Genomic DNA, 13,453 nt, shown 5'->3' on the forward strand with positions numbered 1-13,453 from the left:
GAGGCGCCTTGCTGCTACTCTCGAAGACCACTCGGGTCTGGCGCCTCCTGACGGAGCAAAGGCCACCCGCAGCCAGGGGAAGGCTGCCCCGCCGTCCCGCAGCCCTGCCCGCTGGCCTCCGCGTGCAGTGAGTGGTTTGGGGAGCGTCAGTCCCGGGGTGGGGGGCGCTGGGCTGCTGGACTCCGGGCAGCCGTGGGCTTGACACGGCCGCCCGCCGTCCACCTCCTTCGGGGGCAGCGACGGAGACTTGCGAAGAGGAATTGCTCCCTTCCTCTCACGGTGCCCGCTTCCAGCGTAGTAACTTTTTCTTCTCTGCAGAAAGTTGCATCTGCCCGGTGCCCTTCCCCAGCGCTGCCATCCTGTGCGTGCAGTTCCCACAGCCTTGGCACCCAACCTGCTGCGCTTAGCGGCCGCTTGCACTGAATCCTCAGCCTCTCTGTGGGCACAAGGTGCCAGGTCAGTGCATGTTCATGGAAACAAATTCATTTGAAATCTTTTTTTTAAATTATTATTATAAAGAGGATGTGCAAAGTCATTTGAAATCTTAATTGCTTACCTATGCTTGAAGATGCGGAGCTCCCTGTCCTCCAAGAATTTAAGATTACTAAAGTGGTATTTAATAACTGCAGAAACTCACGTTGCTATAATTACTCTTTAGAAATTCTAACCAGTAACGAAGACTTTAGGAGTGAGGCATATTGGATGTGTGGTTGGTTGTACTTTGGATGTCATTTATGAAAGTTAGGAGGGAGATGTTCTTAGGGAATACAGTAAGTAGTTATACCATACACTCCACTGGGCACCATTGCTTGGTTAACTTGCCAATTCTGTGTGAAATATACAAGTGTCAATTGAACAAACCGTATGTTCACAGTAAGGCACAGGGGTTGATCCATATACAGGACAATATTCATTGTCCAAGATCCAGCGGAGGTTTAAAAGAAAAATGCTGCCCCTGGAACTCTATTACACGTAAATCAGAGACACCATAGAGCTTTGAAAGGGGGATTGGAACTGATGCTCTAATAGAGAATGCAGTGGCCCACAGGCTAAAACTAAATATTACTGGGTATCAGCTTCATAGAAGAAGGGGACATCTATACCTAGTTTTAATTGCTTGTGGGATTTACAGAGGCAGACATATCTGGTATATCTGTTTGCAAAGGAGAGTAGCAGCAGGAGAAAAACAGAAATGTTAGGTTCAGTCAAAATATGGCAACCACTTTGGGTTGATGGATAGAGATGAGTTGGGATGAAAAAATCAGCCTAAGAATGGACAATTGAGCATTTTTGCACAGGAGTATAATGTGTTCCTATCGATATAGCAGAGGCTTGACTAGGAAGAAAGAGTGTTAGAGGAGCCAGTCGAGACTGAAGAGGAAAAAGTCATCCTTGAGGTTTGATCCAAGTGGTTGTAGCAGGTTGTGTGAAAAGATGAGATTGATTTTTTATTTGTTAACGTGGATTTATTGATTCACCCTACTTTGTGCTAGGTACTGGGTAGGTACTAGCTTGTAACCATCTTGTTGCTAGGGGAGTAACAGCTTGAGTTCACATGGCTGCTAGGAGGCATTATAGACCCCACTGGCCGCCCTCACAGTCCCAACATATTTGCTATTTATGCACATCCCTAACAGGGAAGAAGAAAGCCATTATTTGGAGCTTTCTGCTCAGAGAAATAAGTTAGAAGTAAAAAAATCAAATTGCAACAGCATGTATGCAGAGCACATAGGTGGGTTTGAGTCCATTTCTACTGATATTTATGATGGTAACTAGCTTTAGCCTAGAGATTGTGCCACTCTGCTTCAGAAAGACATTTATGCCGTAGGCATGGCTTCCTGCTTGTACATGTATATTTCATAACAGGCATGCATCCACATGTTTCCGTACTCTTTTTGGAAATACAGATTTCTTTCTCAAAGCTATGTCAGGATACACAACATTGCCAGCCATGTGCTGATGCACATGTATACTGATGTAAATCTTAAATTATGTGATGGTCAAGTAACACAGTGGTCTTTTTTCTAAAAGGCTATTGGACTTCCTTAAGAGTCAAGGTTTTATCATAATTTTTTATCTTCAAGTTCATTCTATAAAATACACACATAGAGATAAGTATTGTTTTATCCTTTCCAATTGCATTAACAATGTTGCTTCAGCTTTAAAAAGTCATTACAAGATGAAAGATTTCTTCATGCTAGGTTGTTTGCAGCAGGCAAAGAAGAAAATGTATCTCTTTTAAAATGTGTTTGACAAAAATAATTATCTTTACCATATAAATCATAAAATATAAAATACAAATCTAAAAAGGTTTTAGATTCCTAAAACCTACAGCTTTTGTGTCATTTGCTGTATAATTTTTGTCATTTGTCTTAAATCTAATAATGTTTTCAATTATTTGGTAAATGTCTATGCATTTGTTCTGGGGTATATAAAATCTCCCCCCTCCCAAGCATTTCCTGTTGTAAGACAAAAACAAGTTATCAAAATAAAAAAAGAAAGTAGGTGGTACATTTGAGGGCAGTAAGTACTTTGAAGAATATACATCAGAGAAGATAGTGTTTTCCAAGGCAGGAGTGGTACAGATACTTAAATCGGGGCAGGCTATGTTGAACATGTTGACATTTGAGCAAAGTTCTAAAGAGGTTAAAAAAAAAAATGTTGATCCCAGAACCCACTTTAAAAAAACAATCTTGGGGCCAGGTACCAGTGACTCACACTGATAATCCTAGCCGTTCAGTGAGACTCTTTTAGCTCTAATTACTCACAAAAAAGCTGGGAGTGTGAGTTGTGGCTAAAGTGGTAAGGTGCTAGCCTTGAACTCAGGGACAGTGCCCAGGCCCCCCTGAATTCAAACCCCAAGACTAGCACACACATGCATGCCCACGTGTGTGTGTGTGTGTGTGTGTGTGTGTGTGCGCGCACACGCGCGCGTGCATGCACAAATGGACTTTAGGGGCTAGGGATGTAGCTCAGTGGTGGAGTGCCTGGCTCGTATAAGGCCTGGTTTTAAATACTTTGCACCAAAAATGAGACAAATAAAAAAGTAGACTTTGGATATACAGACAGCATTTGAACATTTTATTTTACACACAAATTATTTCTTGTATTAAGCAAGATATAGTAGATATGTAACTAGATGTTTTCTGTGCTGTTGTGGATATCCATTCATGGTGTACGTTCTTTTTCTCATAGGATGTCTCAGTGGTGTGAGCTTCAACAGCTTGATTCCAAATTCTTGGAGCAGGTTCACCAGCTGTATGATGATAGCTTTCCCATGGAAATCAGACAGTATCTGGCCCAGTGGCTAGAAAAACAAGACTGGTAAGCAAAATTCATTGGGCAAGGGAAGAAGTTTATTTGTGCTTTAAAAATACTTGTAGAGTCAGGCACCACTGGCTCACGTCTGTAATCCTAGCTACTCAGGAGGCTGAGATCTGAGGATCCCTGTTCAAAGCCAGCCCAGGCACGAAAGTCTGTGAGACTCTTATCTCCAATAAACCACTCAGAAAACCGGAAGTGGCGCTATGGCTCAAGTGGTAGAATGCTAGCCTTGAGCTGAAGAGCACAGGGACAGAGCCCAAGTCCAGAGTTCAAGCCCCATGACTGACAACAACAGAAAAAAATTTGTAGGTGCTTTAAAAATGTTTGGTTTCTGTATATAGAAATGAACCTCACCAATGATTATTGGGTTTTTCTGATGCAGAAAAAGCTTGTTGACTTAAAAAAGGACATATGTCTACAAAACCAAATGTATTAGTCATTAGCAGTTTTTTTAATTTTGTCAAATCTAATTGTGTACTCCTAAATGCTTTAAATAAATTATATAATGTGCTCTATTTATTTTCCAACATAACATCCAGTTATGTGCCAGGTGCTGATAATCCTAGCTACTCAGGAAGCTAAGATCTGAGAATTTGTTCAAATCTAACTGGGGCAGGAAAGTCTGAAATTTTTACCTCCAATTAATCAGCAAAAAGCTGAGTGGAGGTATGGCTCAAATGGTACAATACCAGACTTAAGTGAAAAAGCTATAGGATAGTGCATAGGCCCTATGTTCAAGCCCAAGTACCAGCACACGTGTGCGTGTGCATGCACACACACACACACACACACACACACACACACACACACAACCTAGTTATAGAATATTGTATGTAAAAGCAACAAAGCTAAATTATGGTAAAACATTGATTAGAATATGAAGAAAGTAATAGATTAAAGCAATATCACTTAAAACTCACCCATATGTGTTGTATTTTAAGATATTATTTACTGATTGCAAAAGTTAACAGTCTGAAAGCATTTGACATAGAAAGTAAGGGCCTCCCTGACTTTTTTCTCTCACTAAGTAATCATCATGAATCACTCTTTGTAATTTCTTAAGTGTTGTCTAGTCATTGGTCAGTCTATGTGATAGAAATGCTGTGTAACTGCTGGTTTAAAAAAGTGTCAATTTTAAAAGAAGAAAATCAGCCGGGCGCGAGTGTCTCAAGCCTGTATTGCTAGCTACTCAGGAGGCTGAGATCTGAGAATTGCGGTTCAAAGCCAGCCCGGGCAGGAAAGTCTGTAAAACTCTTATCTCCAATAAAACATCAGAAAATCAGAAGGGGGCTGTGGCTCAAGTGGTAGAGCACTTGAAGAGCTCAGGGACAGTGCCTAGGCCCAGAGTTCAAGCCCTATGACCGACCAAAAAAAAAAAAATCAAATCTAAGAAATACTGAAAATATTTTTTTAAATAACCCAATAAGGAATGCTGAGTTTCTCTTGTCAGGTTTAAGTAGCATCTAGAATAAACTTTAAAATTTAAATTTAGGGAGCATGCTGCCAATGATGTCTCGTTTGCCACCATCCGTTTCCACGACCTCCTATCACAGTTGGATGATCAATACAGTCGCTTTTCTTTGGAGAATAACTTTTTGTTGCAACATAATATAAGGAAAAGCAAGCGTAATCTTCAGGTAGGAGCTGGGTTTTGTGTTTTACATGCAGTGCTCCCATGCTTAACTGAAATGGTTTTCTTCTTTTAACAAATAGTACTGAGAATTGAGTCTAACTTTAGAGAGGTGACAAAGATAGGAAAACACTATGTGATGTGTGTGTGTGTGTGTGTGTGTGTGTGTGTGTGTGTGTGTGTGTACATATAATGCCAGTTTATTTTATAGCGCACAAAAAAATTTCAAGTTGAAGAAATCTTTGGAGAAAGATTGGTGATTCAGTAACCTTGTTTTGCTAAAATTTTTCAATATTTAAACCAAAGAAAAGGAGCAACATATTAAGAACATTGAGTCATTATACCATAGTAAACTCCAAGGAATTTTAGTGATAAGTTAAATTCTAGTGCCCAGTATGCAGATGAAAGATAAGTCTGGAAAGTCCGGAAGTTTAGTAGTAACTTGGACTGGATCCCACTTTGCTTTGCTTCTGGTAGAGCTGCCCTCCCCTGAAAGAGAAAACAAAAGGTGATCCAAATGCAGAGAATGTATGGCAGAGAATTAGGATATTAACTTTACCATCTTCTGTATTAGTAGAAATTTTTGTTTTATTGGAAGCAAAAGGTATCATTTTCTTATTTTCTTATGATACCAAACCTTTTACCTTAGCTAATTGGAAACTTGCTCTTATTCTTTTTGAACGTCCCTGTGATTTTGTAATACCAGTGAGTAGAGAAATCAGATTGATATTATATATATATATATATACATACACACATATATTTGCTGTCCTTCAGGCTTTGTCCAATTGTGTTTATTACAAAGAACATGACTGATAATATTTTTCAAACTAGCTTTGACAGTGGACACACACGAAAAAGATTATTTTTGGTTGAATTCAAAGTGGAAGTCAACACACAGATGAACTGAAAAATATTGTAGTTCTTATATCATTTTCATAATTGGCTTTAAGGAATAAGGAAAAACATTAAAAATGTTTTTGAAGGGCTGAATATGTAGCTCAGTGGTAGAATACATGTGTAGGATATTTGAGGCTCTGGGTTTACTCTCCAGCACTGAGTAAAAAAACTAACCATGTGTGAAAATATTTTGTTTTAAATAAAGTACTCTTAAGTTCTTGTACTTAAATGGTAAATTAAAGCAATTTTTGTACTGGGTTATGGAAGAACTACTTTAACTTCTACAAAAATAGCTTATTCTTAATTTAATAGATGAAATTAAGGTTACTCATGGAATATGAAGTTCATATTTATAACTCAAAATAGTTTAAATATTTTGAATTTCATTTTTATTTTGGCCACCTATATCCAGGACAATTTTCAAGAAGATCCAGTTCTGATGTCAATGATAATTTGTAAATGTCTGAAGGAGGAAAGGAAGATTTTGGAAAATGCTCGAAGATTTAATCAGGTACAATTTTGTTTCTAATGGAATACTAGCACAGCAAAAATGTATTCATTTATATCACAAATATTTCCAAGGCCCAGATCAAGACAATGATGAATCTCCCTTTGATTTTATTGTCCGAAGAAGTAGAGAAAGTTGAATTTCAAGACTTGATAGAACTAGGCTTAAGAAAGATCCTTATCTAATGGAATTAAGGGACAATGAGGAGAGAGACCATAAGATAAACAAGATACTTCCAGGTAGTATTAGGGGTAGTGAAGATAATATGTGGGGTTTGGAATGACTGGAGGGGTGGAGCTGTTTCTTTAGGTCGGGGTCAGGAAGTTTTCCTGATGTTCTAGTGCAGAACAGAAGTAGGCAGAAAGTTAGGGAGTCCTTGCAGAAGTTCAAGGGAGCAGCCATAGAAACTGTGCTCAGATCAGTGGAGGAGGGAAGAAGTATACAGATTCAGGTTATGTTTTGGCCTGATGCCAATAGAGTTTATATAAAAGGATCAGATGTGGGCATGAAAGAGAGTGAAATATGGAAAATGTCTCTGTGATTGTGAGTTGAGTCACATGAAGAATGACAACCATGTTTATGAAGCTGGGAAGAAGTCTGAACAGGATTTTTGCAGATCACAAGTCTTGGGAGAACAGATAAATCAATAGAAAAATCAAGGCCTTTGTTTTGAACAATTAATTATTCACAACAATCCTAATTATAACTGAGTTAGTTTTTCTAGTACTGAGATCTTTGACCATAGTTGTTCATCATGCAAGCCTTCCCAGCAATCAGAATGCTGTAGTTTTTTTTTTAAGATGCTATAATACTGATTCTTTTTTCAGCAGTGGGATGATGAGAACAATCCAGTAGGATGGCAGTTACACAACGGTGGTATGAATTGGTCTGGCCAAGGCCATTCCAATATGGAAAGAGAAAGCAGGGGACACAGTAGAATGTGTACTGTGTATATTTTACCAACAGATAACAAAGTGAACTGGAGGAGGAGGGAGAAAGTAGTGGTGAATGACTTTCTTTGACCCTTGGGAATTTCTTCTTCCCTAGGACATTTAGTTTCTGTCTCTCTGTGACACCAAAAGGACTTTGCTGTGCTAAGCATGTAAAGCTTATTCATTCTTAATTTAAGCTGGCTGGTGTGTTTGGTCCCCACTTTGGAGAACAAAGCTGTATATTAAGGTTAGGGAGAAAGTTATCACCATCTCTCTTCTGAGACAAGCATACTTGTCCCCAGCCTAGCATGTACTTGGGAAGTTTGCAACAGGGAATTTGATTATGTCAGACTTTTGTTGTAATAGAAGCATGACAATGCATGCTCTGTATTTCAAAAGCCTTGAAAGGACAGCCAAGAGAAGAGCTAGACAGAAGACCAGGGTGAACACCTTTGCAACCTAGGCATGCAACCTCACTCTTGGCTTCTTAGCCCAGAGTTTGCATTGCAAGTAGAGTAGGCAGATCTTTATTCTGCCATATCAGCCTTATCCCTGACTTTTCTTTGGGTCTTGAAGTCTTGCTCACTTTTAAGCTCCCTATTGACAATGTAGGTGATTGGGGGAGGTTTACTTAAAGATAACTGAGTGACGAACATCATGGGGGAATGCTAAGAGTGTAAGGGACAGTCTCATTGTCTGGGAATGTCAGAGATAATGAGATCCTTTCCTTTCACAATCTTCTAGTCTGGTCTTGACTGGGAAGTTCAGAAATGTTTCTTTTTTATTTTCTCCCTTAACCTTTTGTGTGTGCACTTGTGTGCATATGCACCCTAAGGCTTGAACTCATCATGCTTTTGCTTGGGTTTTTCACTCATGGCTGGCTCTCTACCAGGTGAGTCACACCTCCAGTCAGCATTTTTTTGTTGGTCATGGGGCTTGAACTCTGGGCCTGAGCATTGTCCCTCAGCTCTTCAGCTCAAGGCGAGTTCTCTACCACTTGAGCCACAGCACCACTTCCAGTTTTTTGAGTGGTTTATTGGAGATAAGAGTCTCAGGGACTTTCCTGCCCCGGCTTTGAACCGAGATCCTCAGATCTCAGCTTCCTGAGTAGCTAGGATTACAGGCGTGAGCCACCAGTGCCCAGCTTAGTTCAGCATTTTTTCTGGTTAATTTAAGAAAGAGTCTTTCAGACTTGATTGCTCAGGCTGGCTCTTCAGATCACAGCCTCCTGAACAGCTAAGATTACAAGTTTGAACCACCAGCCCCAGCCCCAGCCCCACTCCCAACATGGTAACCTGTTATATACAGTTTTCATGTTTGTATGCATCTATCAAAAATAAATTAACAGTACTGGGATTTAAATTCAAGGCTTAAACTAGGAAAGGCACTCTATGAGTTGAGCCATACCTCTAGCCCTAAATTATTTTTAAAGTACAAAATATACAATTCATAAATGAAAATGAAAAAAGAAGGCATGCAAGTCCTAGAGAGAAATGGTGAATTCCTTTCTGCCTTTTAAGAAAAAGACTTTCTAATATTAAGTAACATCTAGGTACTAAAAAGCTGAAATACATAGAAAATTCATATAGAATCTGTGCGATGAGTAACACGGGTCTTATTGTCTTTTGCTTGTTTCTCCAAACAGAAACAACATCTATCTAGAATATGATCTCTTTGAAAATAGGGACTTGTGTTATAACTCTAACAAATAGGGTGGGCTATTACCAAATACTTACTTAACACATAGTTAAGTTTATACTGCGTGATATGCGAACTGTCCACTTGATGTGATGAACAAAGACATCATAACTTGTGAGTCTTGTGATTGCACTGAATACTCCTAGGCGAGCCTGTGTTTATGTCCATTATTGACTTTGTAGTAGCAGATTTTCACTGGAGCCCTTCGTGGCCATGCATTCCGATTTAGTGCACCTCTGAGTCACCTGGGATAATGCTCAAATAGTATTCTAATTTTGTTATCAGATTAAGACCTGAGATGCTCTATTTCCAGCCAGATCCCACGGTGATGATATTGGTCTGGAGACCACACTGAAAATTACACAGTTTTAAATAAACAATTATATAACTAATCTTACATACAGAATGTGAGAAATAATGCCCTTGTGGCATGTATGAATTAAAGGAAACTTTAAGAAATGCTTTTTTAGGCATGAACTGAGCATAGACTTTCTAGAGACCTAACAGTTTCCCAGCATTTCCCAGGGTCTTGGGAACTGAGCTATATCTTATTAACAGGAATGTGGCACATTTCAGAAGATTTGATATGGAGGTGGGCCAGTAGGTATGGACTTTAGAGTGTAACCAGTGAGTAAATGTATCAGAAAAAATAGCCACTGCTGACCAAACACTTCTCATTACAGGCGCAGTCGGGGAATATTCAGAACACCGTGATGTTAGACAAACAGAAGGAGCTTGACAACAAAGTCAGAAATGTCAAGGAACAAGTTATGGTGAGTAGTGAGTACATATGTCTTTCATGGTCTGTTGGGAAAGAAGGTTTCAGTGACCTTGAGTATAAGCCCAGTCCTTTAGGCAGAAAAATTTTCTACAACTCTAAACCAGAACTAAACAAATAGTAAAACAAGACTTTTTGTGGCCTCTCTTAGAATTTTTGAACATTGAAGTTATTTTTTTTCTTCCCTGCATGATCATGCAGTAAACGTTGACTTTGCCCTCATTATGCAATAAACTAGATGCTTGTTCTAAGTAATCCTTTATGTCCATACCTTCCTTTTTTTTTTTTTTTTTTCCAGGTAAGGGGTAGGTTTATTCAGTAGACCTGCTGGGACCAGGCAAGGTTGGCATTCCACGCAGCTGGGAAAGGCCTAGGAAAGAGAGAGAGCTGGGTAAGAGAGAGAGGAAAGAGAGAGAAAAGATCTTGAGAAGAACTAGACAAGAGCAGAGAGAGAGTGTCTGGGCCTGGGCTAGGCCTTATCTAGAGTATGGGCGGAGAAAGGTGTGGCCACATCAAATTCAGATGTGACCTCTTCCAGGTGTGCCAGTTGCCTAGGTAAGGCAGGTACTGGGTGGAGACTTTGCTGTGAGGAGGGTGGAGTCTGCTCACCATCCAGGAGTGGACCTTACATTCCAGCCTTTTAATAATCATGAAATAGGGCGCAGATTATATCAGGGTGTACCTGGAGGGGTTATCCAGAGCCACAGTATAAACATGGCCCACCTTTCTCAAGTATCTGTTTGGTTCTAAGACTTGAGAAAGGAACAAAAGTTATTTTATTGACAAAAAAATTCTGATACATTTGTGATTGGAATAGGATCTGCACAGCAATTTTAATATAAGCCTCCAAGATAGCTTTAGAGAAGCCTGGCACAATTGTTGGCATGTGTTTACTCTTGTCCCTGTGAAAGGTATTTTAGGACGCCTTGGCTAAGGAGTTCTGCTTCACACAAGATTTGTATTTGTGGAAAAGACCTGCTCGTAAGTTGGTATAGCCCAATGAGTAACATTGGCTTATATATAACCCAATATTATAATATATATGTATAACATTGGGTCTGGGTAACAGCAGCATGGCCTATACTCATGTACTTAACACAACATCTTTTTTTTGAGGGGGGGTCCGGTCATGGGGCCTGAATTCTGGGCCTGGGCGCTGTCCCTCAGCTCTTCAGCTCAAGGCTAGCGCTCTACCATTTGAACCACAGTGCCACTTCCGGCTTTTTTCTTTTTGCTTATGTGGTGCTGAGGAATTTAACCCAGGGCCTCATGCATGCAAGGCAAGCGCTCTACCACTGAGCCACCTTCCCAGCCCAACACAACATCTTTTTTAACTCCAGTTTCTTGCAGTAATTTTATTCTGCAATCTCCTAGAGAAAATATTCCATTAAAAAAGTAGAAGCCAAGTCATCTTGATGTAAAAGTAGCTAGGGGAATCCAGAGAAGAATCTGTAGAAATATGATTAAATCTGAAAAGAGTGATCGTAAATCAGACTCTCATTCAAAATAAGTAACTTGAGCTGGGAAGGTGGCTCAGTGGTAGAGCGCTTGCCTTGCATGCATGAGGCCCTGGGTTCGATTCCTCAGCACCACATAAGCAAAAAGAAAAAAGCCGGAAGTGGCATTGTGGCCCAAGTGGTAGAGCGCTAGCCTTGAGGTGAGGGAAAGCGTCCAGGCCCAGAGTTTAGGCCCCACGACTGGACCCCCCCCCAAAAAAAAGTAACCTAACTAATTAATTAAAATAGTAAATATACGAGACAGTAGGATGTGTGTAGTCCCTTTCTTGTAAAGAAAAGCTGGGGTGGTTCTCATGAGCTTGTTTTTGTTTTTTTTCTGCTGTATACTTCATAATTAAGTTACCTCTCTGAGGAGACTCAAAAATGATGGGGAAGAGCTGGGCATTATGGTACATGCTTGGCAGTTCTAGCACTCAGGAAGCTAGGCCATCCTGAACTACATTTTTTTAATATATATTTTTTATTATAAAGATACTGTACAGAGGGGTTACAGTTACATGAACACAGTAATGAGCCCATTTCCTATCGAGCATTGTTACCCCCTCCTTTGTTTTTGCCCTACCATCCCTTTCCTCCCCACCTCCCAACTCTTCTCTCCCTCCTCCCAAAGTTGTAAAATTCGTTTTCAACATAGTGTCTTGTACATCTCCTTCTCTGTATTCTTATTGAGGCATTTTATTTCCCTTCCCTTCCCCAAATTAGAAAAATGTATATGCAAGATGCAGGACACCAGAATCAAATACAACGATAACAGGGTTTTACCATGGGGGAAGAGCATACAAAAACCTATGCACATATGACCATATAAGCTGATGCTAAGCGAAATGAACCCCAAGATAGGAAGACAAGAGATTTATCTTACTTGCTGTTCTTTTTAGTGTACTCATAATGTACTATGTGCCTTTTTTGTTTCCTTGTATATTCTCCCCCCATAGCTGAACTACATTTTTTTAAAAACTGAGAAAGAATGAAAATTTAGGTCCTGAAATAAGTGGTGAGAAGTTTTGAGAATTTTATCTATGTGGTTTTTTTTTGAAAAATGTTATTGCTTTCTTTGTTTTTTTTTTGTTATGTTTTTTTTTTTTTTTTGGGGGGGGGGAGGGGGGTCCGGTTATAAGGCCTGAACTCTGGGCCTGGGCGCTGTCCCTCAGCTCTTCAGCTCAAGGCTAGCACTCTACCATTTGAGCCACAGCGCCACTTCCGGCTTTTTTCTTTTTGCTTATGTGGTGCTGAGAAATTGAACCCAGGGCCTCTGGCATGCAAGGCATGCGCTCTACCACTGAGCCACCTTCCCAGCCCCTGTTATTGCTTTCTTATTAATGAAACATATTTTATGGATGTGATTAGAGTTTTGCAAGTTTGATCCTTTTTTTGGAGGGCGGTCCTGGGGCTTGAACCCTGGGCCTGGGCACTGTAGCTAAGCTTTTGTGCTCAAAGCTAGTGCTCTATCACTTGACTCACAGCTCTACTTCCAGCTTTATGGTAGTTAATTAGAGATAAGAATCTCATGGACATTTCTGCCTGAGCTGACTTGGAACCTCGATCCTCAGATCTCAGCCTCTTCAGAAGCTAGTATTACAGGAGTGAGCCACCAGTGTTCTGCAAGATGATCCATTTGTGAAAGAGCTAGAATTGTTGCCGTGTTTCCCTACATTCCATAGAAGTAAGACTACATTTCCTAAAGTCTTTGAACATTGATGATGAATGGGAAACATGTTTATCTCTTCATTTGTAGAATATAGAGCATGAAATCAAGACCCTAGAAGATTTACAAGATGAATACGACTTTAAATGCAAAACCGCACAGAACCGAGGTAAATAGTGTTGGCAATTAAAAGTGCATCCATTGGCTGTGCTTTTTTCTAACTATACTAGGTAACAAAGGCAGTCATTCCTTCTTTTTGCCAAATATTTTATAACTGAATCACCAGTCATCAGTCACCTATCTTCTCAGTACCACTGATGTTTTGAGCCAGATGATTCTGTTATAGGATGTTCTCCCTCTTGGAGAATGTTTAACAGCATCCCTGACTTCTTCCTGCCAGTGCTCATAGCATTAGCCTCTAACCATCAATGATGACAACTAAGCAAGTCTCAAGATACTACCACATGTCCTCAAGGGAGAGAGGCAAAGTCATTGATAGTTGCTAACTATTACCTATGTGT

General features: G+C 40.0%; 1 protein-coding gene across 1 annotated transcript in view; it reads left to right on the forward strand.

Annotated features, from left to right (window-relative positions):
• The window catches only part of Stat1 (signal transducer and activator of transcription 1), a 41,780-nt gene continuing 28,327 nt past the window's right edge, over nucleotides 1-13,453 (forward strand). Inside the window, exons 1-7 of the mRNA XM_042688377.1 lie at nucleotides 1-127; nucleotides 319-456; nucleotides 3,196-3,324; nucleotides 4,817-4,961; nucleotides 6,267-6,365; nucleotides 9,676-9,765; nucleotides 13,023-13,101. Of these exons, the coding sequence (XP_042544311.1) occupies nucleotides 3,197-3,324; nucleotides 4,817-4,961; nucleotides 6,267-6,365; nucleotides 9,676-9,765; nucleotides 13,023-13,101 (541 nt within the window). The 5' untranslated portion in view covers nucleotides 1-127; nucleotides 319-456; nucleotide 3,196. The remainder of the gene's footprint in view (nucleotides 128-318; nucleotides 457-3,195; nucleotides 3,325-4,816; nucleotides 4,962-6,266; nucleotides 6,366-9,675; nucleotides 9,766-13,022; nucleotides 13,102-13,453) is intronic.

This window comes from Dipodomys spectabilis, unplaced genomic scaffold (assembly GCF_019054845.1).
Source record: "Dipodomys spectabilis isolate Male_0828 unplaced genomic scaffold, ASM1905484v1 ptg000115l, whole genome shotgun sequence".
NCBI classification, from domain to species: domain Eukaryota; kingdom Metazoa; phylum Chordata; class Mammalia; order Rodentia; family Heteromyidae; genus Dipodomys; species Dipodomys spectabilis.